General features: G+C 45.1%; 1 protein-coding gene across 7 annotated transcripts in view; it reads left to right on the top strand.

Moving 5' to 3' along the window:
* TBC1D1 (TBC1 domain family member 1) overlaps positions 1 to 16,143 on the top strand; it is a 379,700-nt gene that overhangs the window by 344,399 nt on the left and 19,158 nt on the right. For all 7 annotated transcript variants that reach the window (XM_082248068.1, XM_082248069.1, XM_082248071.1 and 4 more), the window contains 2 exons: positions 6,913 to 7,157; positions 14,178 to 14,337. In XM_082248068.1, coding sequence (XP_082104194.1) covers positions 6,913 to 7,157; positions 14,178 to 14,337 — 405 coding nt within the window. The remainder of the gene's footprint in view (positions 1 to 6,912; positions 7,158 to 14,177; positions 14,338 to 16,143) is intronic.

Raw genomic sequence — 16,143 nt, 5'->3', positions numbered from 1 at the left:
GGAAGAGGCAATAATTCAAGTAAATATAATCTTTAGCTCTTTCAGTTTCTCTTTGAACTGAGCGTGTGCTGGATTGTTTCTCATGTCAGAAGGTTTAATTTATAGCTACCGTAAAAAGTGACATTAACACACAGTATAGAGACAATAAACTACAATTCCTCTTTATAAAAGGATTCAGTGAAAACACTAGATGCACAGAGCACAAATGGAATATGCTGCTTTACAAGCTTTGACATTACTGCTAAATACCTAACACTTAATATCATAATTGTATGTTCTGAATACCCAGTAAATATTTGGAAGACATTTTACTAGGGTTGTCTGAGTAAGTAATAACTATACAGTTTCACTCAGTTTAGCGTATGTAAGAACTTATTTCTGAATTAACGCCAACACACCCAGTTTTAGATTCTCCTTAATGGTTCAAATTAAACTACATTATAGCCAATTTAGACTGTGCAAGTGTCGGTGAACGCAAATGGCAAGGAGTGTCTTTGTAGAATTAGCATTTTACCAGATTTTAATTGGTAAATTAACACAGCAGAATTTATGCAGTGGACTTTGTGTCTGCAGACTGCACAAGATTCAATGTATATGCAAAGTCAGCAGGGTCAGCAGATCAGAAGACCTAAAAAAAAAATGGCAGAACAGATTGGGTCTTCTAACCAATACTGCATGTACAGTACAGCCTCCAGCCTATAATTGTAATTTTTTACACACAGGCTGACTATTTCAATTGGTATAGACTTTAAAAGGAAGAACAAGGGGAGACCACGGGAGGAAAAAGGGATGGAAACACTAAAAGATTTTTTTGAAGGTGCCCGGCAAGAATTCACATATAGGCAATACTTAAAATCAACACAGTTTATTAATATATTATCAACATTTAATAGTGCAATAACAACCCATTGTCTGATGTGGTGTGCCTCACTAGGCAAAAAGTAGTAGTTGAAGCATATGTGGGTAATTCCAGGTCTACACGTTTTGCCCAGAAGGGCTTCCTCAGGATCAAAGATAAATGAATTAACACCACTAAAGATGTGAAAATATATGATTAGGAAAAACATTATACAGATAAACATATAAATTCCAATATCCATCTATACAAGTTTCAGTATAACATCCATCACATTCTAAAAAATGGTATTGCTAAATGGATACAGGGGGAGTGGAGATTGAGAGCAAGCAGCAGACTTTAAAAAGGTGTTAAACTGCGTTAGCAATACAGGTCTGAAAATTCTGTTTGCTTAAGCTGGCCATAGATGGGTTGAAATGTAGCTGGTGCAGCAGGGGCTGGTTGAATTTTGATCCATCTATGGCCATTCACATTCATGGAAAATTTTGCTCCAATGAGCTGCAGCTCCAATCCGTGTCTTCTGGCAGCAGAGGAGTCCCGCTGTCAGAATACAATAACAGTGGGAAGATTCCTTCATCCTCCTTGAATCTTAAGCCCCGTACACACGCAACGATTATCGGCCGACCGATCGTCCGTCTTTTGTCCAGAGTAGTGTTTTGTTGGTTGGAATGTGCCTAGACTGCACACGAATTTTCTCGCCCAACAAAAATCTGCTTCAGAAGTGATGTCATGTGTTGGTTTGATTTCTTTGTGTTCTTTCTTATCTGAGCATGCCCAGACTTGCTCATAAGATTTTTTCCCTGTCGAAATCTGTACTGACTGCACGAAAACCCGGCTGTGTTTTGACGGCCAACAAAAATTTTATAGTCTGCACACCAGATTTTTTTCGCCCGAAAAGTCGGAGTCGGTTGTCGGTAGCATTATACTAACAAGCCGAAAATCGGCAGATCGGACGTTGGACGGAAATTCCCTGCCAATTTTCGACGCGTGTGTACGGGGCTTTAGAGTGAGTGCACCCTTTGAAGAAGAGAGTAATTAATGCTGCAGAGGGAGGTTTTTGGCTGTGCACAGTGAAGTAGTCATCTGAGCTATGCCTAAAGGCGGAAAAGTCGGCATTCCTGGATTTCCCTAAAGCTGAATTTACATAAAGCAATGCAAATGCTGAAGTGCAGGTTGTTTTTTTGTCCCAAAGGTGGCATTTTGTGCTTTTGTTTGCTAACAAATAATGTGCACATGCCACTAAAGAGAAGTTGGGGTGTTTGCTAGTCAGTAGGGAGTTCTGTTAGTTTTATGCTGCTAAGAAAAATCTGAATCTTCAATATGAACAGCTTCTCAATCTTCAGTGTGAACACCATTTCTCTTGCACCATGACCAGAAAAAAATACTCAAGTTTGCTTACAAGATACATATGACTTTCAAGAATATGAGTCAAATGGCACTTTTATAATGATATACAGATTCCACAGAATCTGATCTCCAAATGTCTCCCTTGCAAAAAGGTGGTCCTCCCTCCTGGAGAATGACATCAGTGATCGTGCCTCCCGGTTAAGTATCCATGCATGCAGGTAAGTATCGCTAAAGAGAGGATCACAAGCTCCACATAGTTTGAAATCCAATTAACTTTTCATTGAAAGTATAAAATTGCGCTTACACTTAAATTAACAAACAGTACTTTGTTTAAAACATCCAAACATGTGAAAATTCCATACTTGCAGTCTATTTACGGTAAAGCGTGAGCACCTCGGGACTTGCAGTCTATTTATGGTAAAGCGTGAACGCCTCGGGTCTCGGGCACATCGTGGGATCGAGATCGGGCTTAGGTAAGTATTAAGGAGGGTTGAGGTTAGAACTGCACACTGAAGGTTTCTTATCTTCATTCATATAATGCATGCAGGTAAAAAAAACATTCAGCCTTTACAACCACTTAAAGTATTTGACTTTAAAGTGGGATTCCAGGTAAAAATCTGATTCTGCCCTTGTTTAGCATGTGTAACAACCAGAACTTTTATTATGCATTATCTTAAAGCAGAGCTAAACCCTCCTATTCTTTTCAGCCAAGGAGACAGTCATCTTTGCCTCTGTTTGATCTGAAACTGCCATGATGCTGCACATGTGATCCGTTATGACACCAGCCTTTTGAGGGTTTGACAGTTTGCTTGAAAGCACAAGCAAATGTGACAGCATTCCTGGCATGCCGGGAATGTAATTGCTTTTTTGAAACTGTTAAATCCACGGGTTTAGTTATTTTTTCATTGACGATTGTGTAGATTAAAAACAACAGTCTAATCCAGACAATCAGCAATCTCTTGAGTTTACCGACAACGGTGTGCCTGTACAGCCAAATGTGGTTGTTTCTTTACACAGTTGCTGATGTCTGTGTGATCATTGCAGCACATCTCTGATTAGCCCTGCAAACCTGTTATACTTACCTCTTCTGTGCCGTGGTTTTGTACAGGGCAGCCCAGATCCTCTACTTCCCGATTCCCTGGCTAGAGCTCCTGGCCCCTCCCTCCTGTTGAGTGCCCCCACAGCAAGCAGCTTGCTATGGGGGAGCTCCGTGTATCCATTTAGACACGGAGCTGCCATTCGGCCCCACATCCTCTTTCTCCTGATTGACTAACTGCATTTGATTGACAACAGTGGGATCTAATGGCGCTGTTGCTGTGTCTCAGCCAATCAGAAGAGAGTCCCGGATGGCTGAGGCACTTGTGGACATCATAGTTACATAGTTTTTGAGGTTGAAAAAAAGACATCAGTCCATCCAGTTCAACCTATGATGTGTGTGTGTTTGCTGTTAACCGTACATTGTATACCCCTGTATGTTGTGGTCTTTAAGGTGCCCATCTAATAGTTTTTTAAAACTATTGATTCTCCCTGCTGATACCACTGCTTGTGGAAGAGAATTCCACATCCTTACTGCTCTGACAGTAAAGAACCCCTTATGCATTTTAACATCAAACCGTTTTTCCTCTAGTTTTAGTAAGTGGCAACGTCGCTGGATGGAGATGGGGCTCAGGTAAGTATTAGGGGGGCTGCAGAACACAGAAGGCTTTTTTTCTTAATGCAAAGAATGCATTAAGATTAAAAACCTTCTGACTTTACAACCCTTTTAAATGTAGTTGGCGAGAAAGTGTCTTGAAATTAAAAAAAAAAAAAAAAAAAAACACTCAATCAAGAACATAACATGAAAGATATAGGATTTTATCATTCCTTTTTGCATTTGCACACCATATATATCTACTACGACAGGGTATCTGTCTTCTGCAAGATTCGTGGTGGGAAATGTGTCGCTTGCATACTTTTTTTTTTTTTTTGGTTATAGTTATTAAAATGCCTTCAGATCAGTAATTAATGTATGTGTTGATTTTGCTGTATAGTCAGTGATATATTTCAGTCTAATTTTTATCGCATAGCTTTGTCATGCTGAAAAGATCTGTAATCTTATATTGTAATGGCATTATTGCTGCAGCATTCCTGAAACACAAGGGTGGGGTAGTGTTTAACAAGAGGGCTGTTGTGTTGAATGCTTCATTTACCTTTACAAGAACCCTTCCCTGTTTTATGTTTCATGCTGGGACAGAGAAGTGTAGTTCACTATATTCATGACAAAAAAAAAAATAAAAAGTTCTTAGTACAGTTATGGAGCTGTAATCACAAGCACATTACCTGCACTCCCTAGATTCCCAGCATCCTCTTGTTCCTGTTAAGTGTCAAAGCAATAATAATTTTACTAACAGAAGCAAGTTGCAGCATGCTTAATTCCAGCTAATCATTCACGCATTGATCAGTGGACCCAGCCTAAAGTTTTTCTTCCCGAAGCACTAACTTCAGTCTTGACAGTATAAACAGATGATGAAAACCTAGGCTGTGTGAGGCCAAAAAAGGCAGTCAGGATTTGTGATTCTGTCTGACAGGGAAACTGAGTATAATGTTTTAAGAGGGGAAAAATGTAATTTTAAAAGTTTTAAAACCCTGGGAAAATAGTGCAATATCTTGTGGTTTTAAATGCTGAGAGTTTTTTTTTTTTTTGCCTTCATGCTTTCTGTGCGCTGTGTGCAGCTTAAACCCTTCCCTCTCCCCCACTAACCCCCTCCTCCCCTCTCCTCTCCCTCCCCTCTCCCTCTCCTCTCCCTCTCCCCCCTTCTCCTCCTCTCCCTCTCCCCCCTTCTCCTCCTCTCCCTCTCCCCCCTCTCCTCCTCTCCCTCTCCCCCCTCTCCTCCTCTCCCTCTCCCCCCCTCTCCTCCTCTGCCTCTCTCCCCCCCTCTCCTCCTCTGCCTCTCTCCCCCCCTCTCCTCCTCTGCCTCTCCCCCCCCCTCTCCTCCTCTGCCTCTCCCCCCCCTCTCCTCCTCTGCCTCTCCTCCCCCCCTCTCCTCCTCTGCCTCTCCCCCCCCCTCTCCTCCTCTGCCTCTCCCCCCCCCCTCTCCTCCTCTGCCTCTCCCCCCCCCCCTCTCCTCCTCTGCCTCTCCCCCCCCCTCTCCTCCTCTCCCTCTCCCCCCCCCTCTCCTCCTCTCCCTCTCCCCCCCCTCCCCCCCTCTCCCTCTCCCCCACCTCTCCTCCTCTCCCTCTCCCCCCCCCTCTCCTCCTCTCCCTCCCCCCCCCCTCTCCTCCTCTCCCTCTCCCCCCTCTCTCCTCCCCTCTCCCTCTCCCCCCCTCTCCTCCCCTCTCCTTCGCCTTGCTGAAAAGTTTCATTAAACGTATATATTAAATATAATATATGTATATTATTTTAATAAAATCATATAGATATACTGTATGTTGACGAGGTTGACGTGGTTATACCGAAATCATGGTTAACACTATAATCCTTGTCCCGTTATCGTTTTTTTCCTTCAGCAGATGAATCTCTATAATGTAAAAGTGATTTGAGTCGCTATAGAGATGCTGGATCACTTTTACGGGTAGCTGAGGAGGATATCCACCTAATAGACTCCAGATCTTCCCATAAAGAGGACCTGTCAGGGCCCATGCTATTGTTCATCCTTTGTAATAGCAAAAAAGTTGACCAATAAAAAATAAAGGTAGAATGTAAAAAATAATAAATAAAATAAATAATAAAATCAAAGCAACTGACCCCTGTGCATGAGATATTGCCGCAAATGTCAAATCGAGATCAATAATTCTAGCACCAGACCTCCTGTGTAATTCTGGTAAACTGGTAACCTGTAAAGGCTTTTAAAGTGTCGCCTTTGGAGAATTTTAGGTACTGTAGTTTGGAGCTGTTCCATGAGCGTACGCAGTTTTAAAGCATTACACATTGAGTATCTGTTTACTTGGCGTAACACCATCTTTTATGTTTAACCAAAAATTTGGGTATTGTGTTTGCATTCACAAAAAGTCAGTGTATTTTGTTCTTTAAAATTTGAATTTGATAAATCGCTGCACAAATTGACCAATCAGAATTGCTATGATCCATTCCAGTTTCTCTAAAGAAGGAAGGGGAATAAAACCACCGCTTTCAAATCCCCAGACCCTGCATGGTCAGTAACCCAAGGTTACATCTGAGTTGTTCTACAAGTGCCTGCTTGCCTCGTAATTTATCACCCTGCAGGTTTTTTTGTGTGCTGCCATTGTAGATGGTGGCAGAATTAAGTACTGGTTGGTGTATTAGACCTGCAGGATTGTCTCTTTAAATGACACTGGGGAAAAATAGTAATGGCATGTGTTAGTACTTTTTATCACCATTAGGTGTCAGTGTGGTTGCTTGTATTATCTTCAGGTCCCTTTTGAGCATATTATCAGGAACATTGTGTAAATCATCATCTTAATTTATGCTACTAATTTGGCCAGGTGTAAAGATAGCATGGAGTTATTTTATAATTTATTTTATCTGATATGCTGCAGTGAACCTTATGAAGTGACTTATTTTCATTATCTGAGTACATAATTCAAAAGGGCCAAAGGCAAGTTGATTTTATGCTGTTTACCTAGTAAGTGGTGTTGAAAGTTTACTTAAGGAGATAAAATTGCTTCAAAAGATTCTTGTTTTTGTTTGACCTGCCCTTACAGCAAGGTTCAAGTAAACGTATTTGAATAGCTAACCTCAATTGTTTTCTTAGGACGCACCTTCCCGACACACCCATACTTCTCAGCCCAGCTGGGAGCAGGACAGCTGTCACTGTACAACATTCTGAAGGCCTATTCCTTGCTGGATCCAGAAGTGGGTTACTGCCAAGGGCTTAGCTTTGTTGCCGGAGTGCTTCTTCTACACATGAGCGAAGAGGATGCCTTTAAATTGTTGAAGTTCCTCATGTATGACATTGGCCTGAGGAAGCAGTATCGGCCTGATATGGTTACTCTACAGGTATACCTTTAACAGCTATAAAACAATAACATCTAATCATTGCACACCATTGCATTTTTTTGTTCTCTTGGCACAATATTGTAGTGTTCTATTTCCTGCTTCCTGCTTTAAATAGTACAGATAAAGGTATGAGCAGAGAGTTCCACTTTATGTGAGTTAAAACCGCCAGTCTATAAGGCTGCAGATATTTCCTATACAAACCCAATTGTACTTTGCTAAGGATATTTTTAAAGTAACATTAAACGTTTTTTTTCTCTTTCGTTCATTGACGGGCACAGCTCCTGATCTTCATAATCATTGGGTTATGCTGCCCCCTACAGGAGTAGGACTCTAGGCAGAAAAATCATCTGGCTACGCCTATGGGTAGTCCCAGGGGGTATACTCCCTCTCCCTGCTATATGTACTTTTTTCTGCCTAGTCAGGAGTACTGTAAGGACCTAATTCTTTGCTGGGATCTCTGGTCCTGGCAAATTTTTTCTTTTGGATAGAAATTTTTTCTTCCGGACCAGTGGTCACCCCAGTCTCGCCAGCGAGAGTTCACAGACCTCAGCTCCGTGCTAGGTCAGCTGCGACATAGCCTTACCGGACAGGGGCTGGCCTGTGAGTTAAACGCCTCACGAGGCCGGTTACTACCAGGTCTCAGCCCTAGTCCTCCTGGCCGACAGCCTCCCCCATTTCGAGGGCGAGGGGTTCTGTCTGGAGAGGTGCCCACTCGGTTCCTGGTACTGTGAGTATCTATTCCCCCTCTCCCCTGGGAGGGTTTTGGGGTTTACGGTCGGACCTCCCGGATTTCCCTCCTTCCCGTCAGGCACCCCCTTTCATCTGTCCCCCATCCTATCCCCACTCCCTCTTATGCTGGTGCTGTTTTGATGGTCTGGTCCACCTCCTGGGGTGGGAGCAGGGCACTATACTGGCGATGAGGGCTGGGGGGGGTGCGCCACCAGTGACCAGCTGTGCGGGGAGGGGGGTGTATCTGGTGGGGGACTCCTGCCAGGGCCCCCGTCCTACCTGGGTCTTTCCTTGAGGCCTAGGAATCCCTCCTGGGTCCTTGGAAGCCTTGTGGCGCTGCATGAGTTCGCCATTTTGTTGTAGCCTGTGTGTTTCTATGCACGGCGGCCATGTTTGTGTAGTCCATTGGCCATTTTGCGGTGGTTTGCCATTGAAAATAGCAGCAGCCATGATAGTGGAGCCCTGTGGGTAGCCATTATCGTCGGTGGGAGCCCCTCCTCATCCCCTGGTGCTGACTCCTGGATCTTTTTTTACTTCCTGATCGCCGGGCGTGCAGTGCAGATTATCCTGGTGGCTGCAGGTGCCTGTTTCTGCAGGGTGGTGAGTCTGATGGGGTTCCTCTCCCTCCCTGTTGGGGATAACTTGGTGCTTTGTGCCAGGTGGTGCTGCCAGCGCAGTGGGGGTTGTCTATTAGGAGTGCTTTACACTTTTTGTGGGATCCCCCTAGTGACTCATGGAGTCTGTGGAGTACATCTCCCCACCTGATCCCCTCTCTGAGGCTGCGTGGCCCTCCGGGTCCTAAAAATCCATTGATGCACTGCCTAGCCAGAGTGCTCATTCCTCTGGATAAACTCTAGAAATTGCAGGCTGCAATTCGTCTCCTGCTGTCCAGCAGATGGTCATCCCTTCGGACTTGCATGTGGGTGCTGGGCCTGATGGTGTCAACCTTCGAGTTCCATACGAGGTCCCAGCGAAGGGAGATTCTGGCCAAATGGGACAAGACTCTGCAGTCTCTGGACAATCAGATCCGGCTAAGTTGGGGGAACGTAGGAGTCCCTGATATGGTGGCTTCGTTCTCCGGCGCTTCGCCTGGGCAAATCCTTCCTCCCCTTGTATTGAACAGTGGTCACTACGGATGCCAGCCTGTCTGGCTGGGGAGGCATCCTCGGCAAACATTCTGCCCAGGGGATCTGGACACTGGAACAGTACAGTCAACCAATGAATGTCTTGGAACTCCAAGCGATCAGACTGTGTCTGGACCATTGGACGGATAGTCTTTCGCGATACCCAGTGCGCATTCAATCGGACAATGCCACTGCCGTGGCTTATGTCAATCACCAGGGGGGTACAAGAAGTGTCCTGGTCGCTCTGGAGGTAGCCGCCATTCTAAGGTGTGCAGAACGGTTTGTTCCAGCTCTCTCTGCCACACACATTCCCGGTTTGGAAAACTGGCAGGCAGAATACCTCAGTCGGCAGGCGTTAGACCAAGGGGAGTGGTCCCTACATCCGGAGGTCATTCATCAGTTGGGTTTCCGGTGGGGCATCCCCGAGGTGGATCTGTTGGCTTCCCGGCTCAACAGAAAGGTGCAGAGGTTTGTGGCTCAGTCACTGGATCTGGGGCTGGTGGCCCCATGGGGTCAGTATCGTCTGATTTACGCCTTCCATCTCAAGCTTCTGCCAAGACTTCTACACAGGATCGAGGCATAAGGGATTCTGGTCATCTTAGTGGCCCCGGACTGACATCACTGGGCATGGTATGCTGAACTGGTTCGGCCGGTCACTGATGTACCTTGGAAGCTTCCTCTCAGGGAGGATCTGCTGTCCCAGGAACCAATTTTCTATCCTGCTTTAGTCACTGGCCTTGAGGGCTTGGCTGTTGAACGCCAGGTGATGATGGATAGAGGTTTGTCTGAGTCTGTGTTTCCAACACTGTTAAAAGCTAGGAAACCTACTTCTAGGAAGATCTACCATCGTACATGGAAGACGTACATTGCTTGGTGTAAGTCTCTTGGGGTTCATCCTCGCTCTTGTTCCGTGGTTCAGATCTTGACCTTCCTTCAGCAGGGCGTTGAACAGAAACTGGCCTTGTGTACTATCAAGGGTCAGGTGTCGGCCTTAGCGGTCTTATTTCAATGGCCCTTGGCCACCTACTCCCTGGTGTGTACTTTTCTTCAGGAAGTTAGTCACTTGACACCTCCAGTGCGGTCTCTGTTGCCGCCTTGGGACCTTGTTTTGGTGCTCTGTCCTCCAGAAGCCTCTTTTTGAGAATCTTTGGGAGATTCCTCTGTTTACTCTGTCCCAGTAGGTGCCCTTTTTGGTGGCTGTCCCAGTAGGTGGCCTTTTTGGTGGCAATCACCTCTGGTCGCAGGGTGCCGGAACTGGTGGCATTTTCCTGTCCACCTTACATATGCCTCGTTTCCACTGAGCGGATCGGGTCGGTTCGGTACGGTACGCTAATTTGAGTGTTTCCATTATGAAAGTGGCCCATACAACCGAACCAAACCGCAACATTCCTTGTCCTGCTTCAGATGTAGGGCCATAGGAAATGGTACGGTATGGTTAGGGCGGAGCTACTGGCGTAACACAATAGATTCCACTGATTGGCGGACAGGAAAACTTCAGTGCTCACGTCAAATGAAAGAGCAAAACAAACACCTCATTTGGTGTAAACCCCGCATGGTCCCTGGTGGCCCGACTTGCAGTGGAAACGCTCACCTGAATAGACCGGACCATTCTAACCCTTCCAAACTGTACCGACCCGAACCGTTCCTCTCAGTGGAAACGAGGCATTAGTGATTCACAGAGATAAGGTGGTTCTTCGCCCCTGTCCATCGTTCCTCCCAAAGGATATCTCTGATTTTCATTTAAATGAAGACGTTGTGTTGCCTTCCCTGTGTCCCAGGCCTAAACATCCGAAGGAAATTGCCTTGGATGGGGTCTGGGCAATTAGGGTGTACCTGAAAGCTACAGAGTCTTTCAGGAAGTTAGACTCACTACTTGTGCTCACGGATGGGCCTCGGAAAGGGTTGTCCGCTTCCTCTGTGCCCATTTCCGGGTGGATCAAACAGGTTATTCAGGCCTATTCCATCAAGGGTCAGGTTCCTCCTTTCCGTGTTAGGGCGCACTCTACTTGGGCGCTTAGTACCTCCTGGGCCTTCCATCATCAGGCGTCAGTAAGGCAGGTTTGCAAGGGGGCCACCTGCTTGTCGGTGCACGCTTTCGCAAAGTTTTATAAAGTTGATGTGTTGGCATCTGCAGATGCTTCTTTTGGCCGCAAGGTTTTGCAGGCTGCTGTTTAGAGCAGTGGTCCTCAACTTCGGTCCTCGGGGCCCACTAACAGGCTAGATTTTAAGTATTACCTTGGCAAGATGCAGACTAGAATACTGCAAATGAGATCACCTGTGATGTAATTTAGTTATCTTGCAAACCTGGCCTGTTAGTGGGCCCCGAGCACCAGAGTTGAGGACCACTGGTTTAGAGGACCTGGTTCTCTTTAAAGGTGTATTGTTTTTTTCAGGTGGGCTCCAGTTGTTTTGGTTGAGCTCTTGTTGCCTGGTTTGCTACTTTTAACCTGGGAATTTTTTTGCTGTTCTCACCCTTCCTGTTTAACACTGCTTTGGGACGTCCCAGTGGTTATGAAGATCAGGAGTTGTGTCGTCAATGAACGAAACAGAAAATGTGATTTTTGACTTGCCTTAAAATCCATTTCTCTAATGTTCATTGACGGACACAGCACCCACCCCTCTGTGGAGTTTCAATTCTTCTGACACTGCTTGTAACTAAACTGAGTACCTATAGCAGAGAGAGGGAGTATGCCCCCTGGGACTGCCCATAGGCGTAGCCAGATTCTTTTTCTTCCTAGTGTCCCACTCCTGTAGGGGGCAGTATAGACCAATAGTCATGAAGATCAGGAGCTGCGTCCGTCAATGAACATCAGAGAAATGGGTTTTACAGTATGTCAACAATCCCATTTTATTTGTAAATTAAAATAACAAACATGTTAAACTTACCTGCTCTGTGCAGTGGTTTTGCACAGAGAAGCCCCGATCTTCCTCTTCTGGGGGTCCCTGTTTTTTTGTCAAATGCCCCTATAAAAATATGCTTTCTATGGGGGCACCTGTGCGTGCATGCTCGCTCCCAAACTGCCTTGTCTGCGTCTATTGACACAGACAAGACATCTCGCTTCCGCCCCCTGCTCCCTCCTCACAGCATTGATTGACAGCAGCAGGAGCCCATGGCTCCCACTGCAATCAATCTGCCCAATGAGGAGGGAGACAGCAGCAAGAGCCTCTGCTCTCATGCATGTTGCTGGATCAGATCAGGCTCAGGTAAGAATAAGAGGGGGCTGGGGGGATCCTGCAGCACAGAAGGTTTTTTTTACCCTAATGCATAGAATGCATTAAGGTAAAAAACCTTGAGGCTTAAGAACCACTTTAAATCTGTGCAAACCAATTGCCTATTCTGAAATACTGTGCCTCCAACTTTATGTGGGAACTTTAAATAATATCTTTATTATTGTGAATTCCATCATAGAAAGCTGTAACAGTAAATTGTGTAACTGCTACATTTTATCCATGTAACAGTATAAATACTTATACATATTTTGGTAATATTTATGTTGATTGTATGGAATAAATGAGAATGCATTAAGGTAGAAAGCCTTTTGCCTTTATAAGCACCTTCATTTAAACATTAAAGCTGAACTCCAAAAATTAAGTTCCTTTTAAAAAGTTCTGGATTTATATAGGTTATGTCCAGTGAGGTGCATACCACCCCATGGACTTATCCCTTTATTTACAATTTTTATTTCAACTGAGTGCTATTTGTATAGCTGTTGCTAAACATCTTGTGCTCTGATCTCAGCTCCTACAGCTGCAGAGTTGTATCCAGCCACTCTGTCCACCCTCCCCTCCCTATTCATAAAATACAAAGCCTCAATGGGAAGGCAGTGTCTCTGTCAGAGTGCAGAGAGTATACTGATAACTACTGTTGTCGCTCGTTAAAACTGTCAGTTGTAAATTATAGAGGTTCTAAAGACTGAAGGTTTTTTTTTTCTTACAGCATTATCTACATTAGGTTAAAAATCCCTTCTGTGCCCCAGGATCCCCCCAGCACCTCCCCCTCCTGATACTTACCTGAGCCCGATCTTCATCCAGCGATGTGCCCGAGAGCAGCAGCTGTCTTTGTGCTCTTTCTCCTCACAGGGCAGATTGATAGCAGCAGAGTTATTGGCTCCTGCTGCTGTCAAGCAAATCCTGTGACGAGGGAGCAGGGCTGATCCATGCTGGTTGTATCTATTGACACAGGCAGTGCGGCTCAGGACCTGCCTGTATGAGTGCCCCATAGGAAGTGGCTCCCTTTGGGGGCGCTTCTCGAAGAGAAGCCCAAGAGCGCCAGCAGAGGACCCCAGAAAAGGAGGATCAGGGCTGCTCTGTGCAAAAGCAGTGCACAGAGCAGGCAAGTATACCAAATTTATTTTTTAAAAAAATAAAGGCTTAAAATCACTTTCAGGCTCCTTTCACATGAATGGTCTGATCAGGTCCACCTGTAATTTTTTCAGGTGGACCTGATCGGATGGTCTATTCACCCCTATGGACCAGCTGGTGTAAACAGACATGTCTGTTTACAACTGCCTACCTTTGGTCTGATCTGGTGCACAAACAAAAACAAAAGGGATCCTTCATCCTCTGTCTAGAATTGGATCGGAAGGCAGTCGAGTGTAAGTGGCCAGGAGTCTGTTTACTCTTGGCTACCCATAGAGTAGAGTGGGCTCTGTCTGTGTCTGCTCTGAAAATACTGAGTAGACCGATCCCCTGCTGATCTTAACAGAGTGAAGGGGGGCTAAAGAAATAAGTCCAGGAGGTGGCATGCACCTGAAGTAAGCCAGCAGATTTTAGACTGAATTCCTAGAGTTCAGGTTTGAGCATTACAATGTCATTCTTCACAGATACAGTGTTATTGAATTTAATTGAGATAGAAGTTCTGTCCTCTCACTTACTCTAATAAGGGCATACCCAACCTGAAACCTGTCAAATAAATTGATGGTTTGTTTTAGGTTTGTCTGCTCATGTTTATTTTACATATGTGTTTGTTGTAAACTGTCTGCTGGTGATGACGGATAAGTGAGTGATTAGCAAAGTGTTTAGAAGAGATTCTTTCCAAGTGCTTATTTCCTTCTGATTTCCCCTGTGACTGTATCCTTCTAAAATATCCCTTTTATCAGCCTTTGTGTATAGAAGGATTCTATAAAATATGCGTGCATCTGAATGTATTCTGTTGTTCTCCTCTTAGATCCAGATGTACCAGCTGTCTCGCCTTCTCCATGACTATCACAGAGATCTGTACAACCACCTGGAGGAATTTGAGATCGGCCCCAGCCTCTATGCTGCCCCTTGGTTCCTCACCATGTTTGCTTCTCAGTTCCCCTTGGGTTTTGTGGCCAGAGTGTTTGGTAAGTTTTGAAAGCAAACATGTATATGATGTTATTCTTGTTCTGTATCCAGGGCTGGTGATGAGAGAAATGGTGGAATGAAATGCTAACATAAACTGAAGGGTGCAGCTGGAAGATAACCCTTTTCATGCCTCCAGTGTGCAGATATGTGCTCCTGGTCTGTTCTTTGTAGACATAAGGGGTTGTTGCCCCATCCTGTACATGATGTAAGTAAATGGTGCTAGATTTGGCTCCCCATATTGCCCTCTTTAACTCCTTGTACCGTATCTAGTCATTATTTAAAAAAAGTGGAGTGGTTCTATGTGAATCATTTTTACTTTTGTGGCCAACATGTGCATGCATTTGGACAAAACTCATCTTGAGTTTTTGGTCTTGCAAAAAATTACAATCTTTCTTTTCGGAGGTCCTCCGCATTATCCAAAAATTCACAGATCATACCCTTGCTCTGCAACCGGCTCTCTTCCTCCTGCATCATCACAGCTTCCCGAGGGCATCCTATCGGAAATGTCGATCCTGCCGCTACTGCTTACGGCAGCCAAGAGCTGTATTCCTCTTCTCTGGAAGCAATCCCATCCTCCCACTGTGGCAATGTGGCTACGCAAAGTAGCGTTTATTAATGAAATTGAGGACTTGATGGCGGCCGAACGGGGCACTAGAGATAAGTTCCTCAATCGATGGTTCTACTGGCATGAGTTCACTTTTACCGCAGAATACAAAGACCTTGTCGCATAGTTGACTCACTCACACTAGATGGCCTTTTCCCCTCACCCTCTCCCACCCCCCCCTTATCCCTTTTCCCTTATCCCTTCTCCTTTCTCCCCCTTATCGCTTCTCCCCCCACCTTTTTTTTTTTTTTGAGTCCTGTCCTTCCTCCCCCAACCTCCCTCTTCCTTCGTGGCGCTTCTTGATCTTTGATCTGTCCTTCCTATACCTGTTCTCTCTGAAAAATTCCTTTAGTTCCCGTTAGGCATACATGACACTAATGCTTTTTTGTGGTTTGTCGGGATGGCCAACCCCGTGGGATGCCCTCCTCACTCCTGTATGCCGGCCATGTGATGGATGCCAGTAGGGGTGTGGTTCTCCCTGGGGACCTGCCATCCTGCAGATATACTCTGATGAACTGTGTGTTATCAATTATCGCATACGGCTATGTTTACATGATTTACGCCTCCTGTTACGTTGTTTCCTTGATGTTCGGCTGTATTTCAATTCACTGCCTTTGTTGATTTGTATGCCTTTCTCTCTTCAATAAACATTGAATTTATAAAAAACTCATCTTGAGAAACTCATTGGCAGGGTGAGAATATTTTCACCACAACAACCCCCCGTGCACAACTGGCAACTCATACCTATATATATTTAAAATATATGTGTATGTGTATATGTATGTGTGTGTATATGTGTGTGTGTGTATATATATATATATGTGTGTGTGTCACATACAGTCCTGTCCTATCCTCTATCTTGACTAGTATCCGCTTTTGAAGCTGGAAGTTGAAAAATTGTGACATTGGGCCCCCGATTATCAGCGTGTTTTTGAGACTGTTTATCTTAAGACCAATACAGGTACATTTTTAGGGTAGATTAAGACATGCGTCTGAACCTCCCCTTTCCTCTGAAGCCCGATCCGTGTTCAAATTGCTTCCTGTCTGTCAGTAGCCTCTGAAGCACAATGTGATACCTCCTTACCACCTGCTCTAACCCCATTTTTGTTGGTAAATGTGCCACCACTGCGTGTGTGGCATGCGTTTGCAGGGGTCCTCCCATTTGCTTTAATCTGTAGCATTTGGCAGGCTTGCCACCCAC

This window comes from Pelophylax lessonae (genome assembly GCF_965119305.1).
Source record: "Pelophylax lessonae genome assembly, chromosome: 1".
Taxonomy (NCBI): Eukaryota; Metazoa; Chordata; class Amphibia; order Anura; family Ranidae; genus Pelophylax; species Pelophylax lessonae.
Note: the sequence above shows the minus strand (reverse complement) of the source record. Positions and strands in the feature narration are given on the sequence as shown.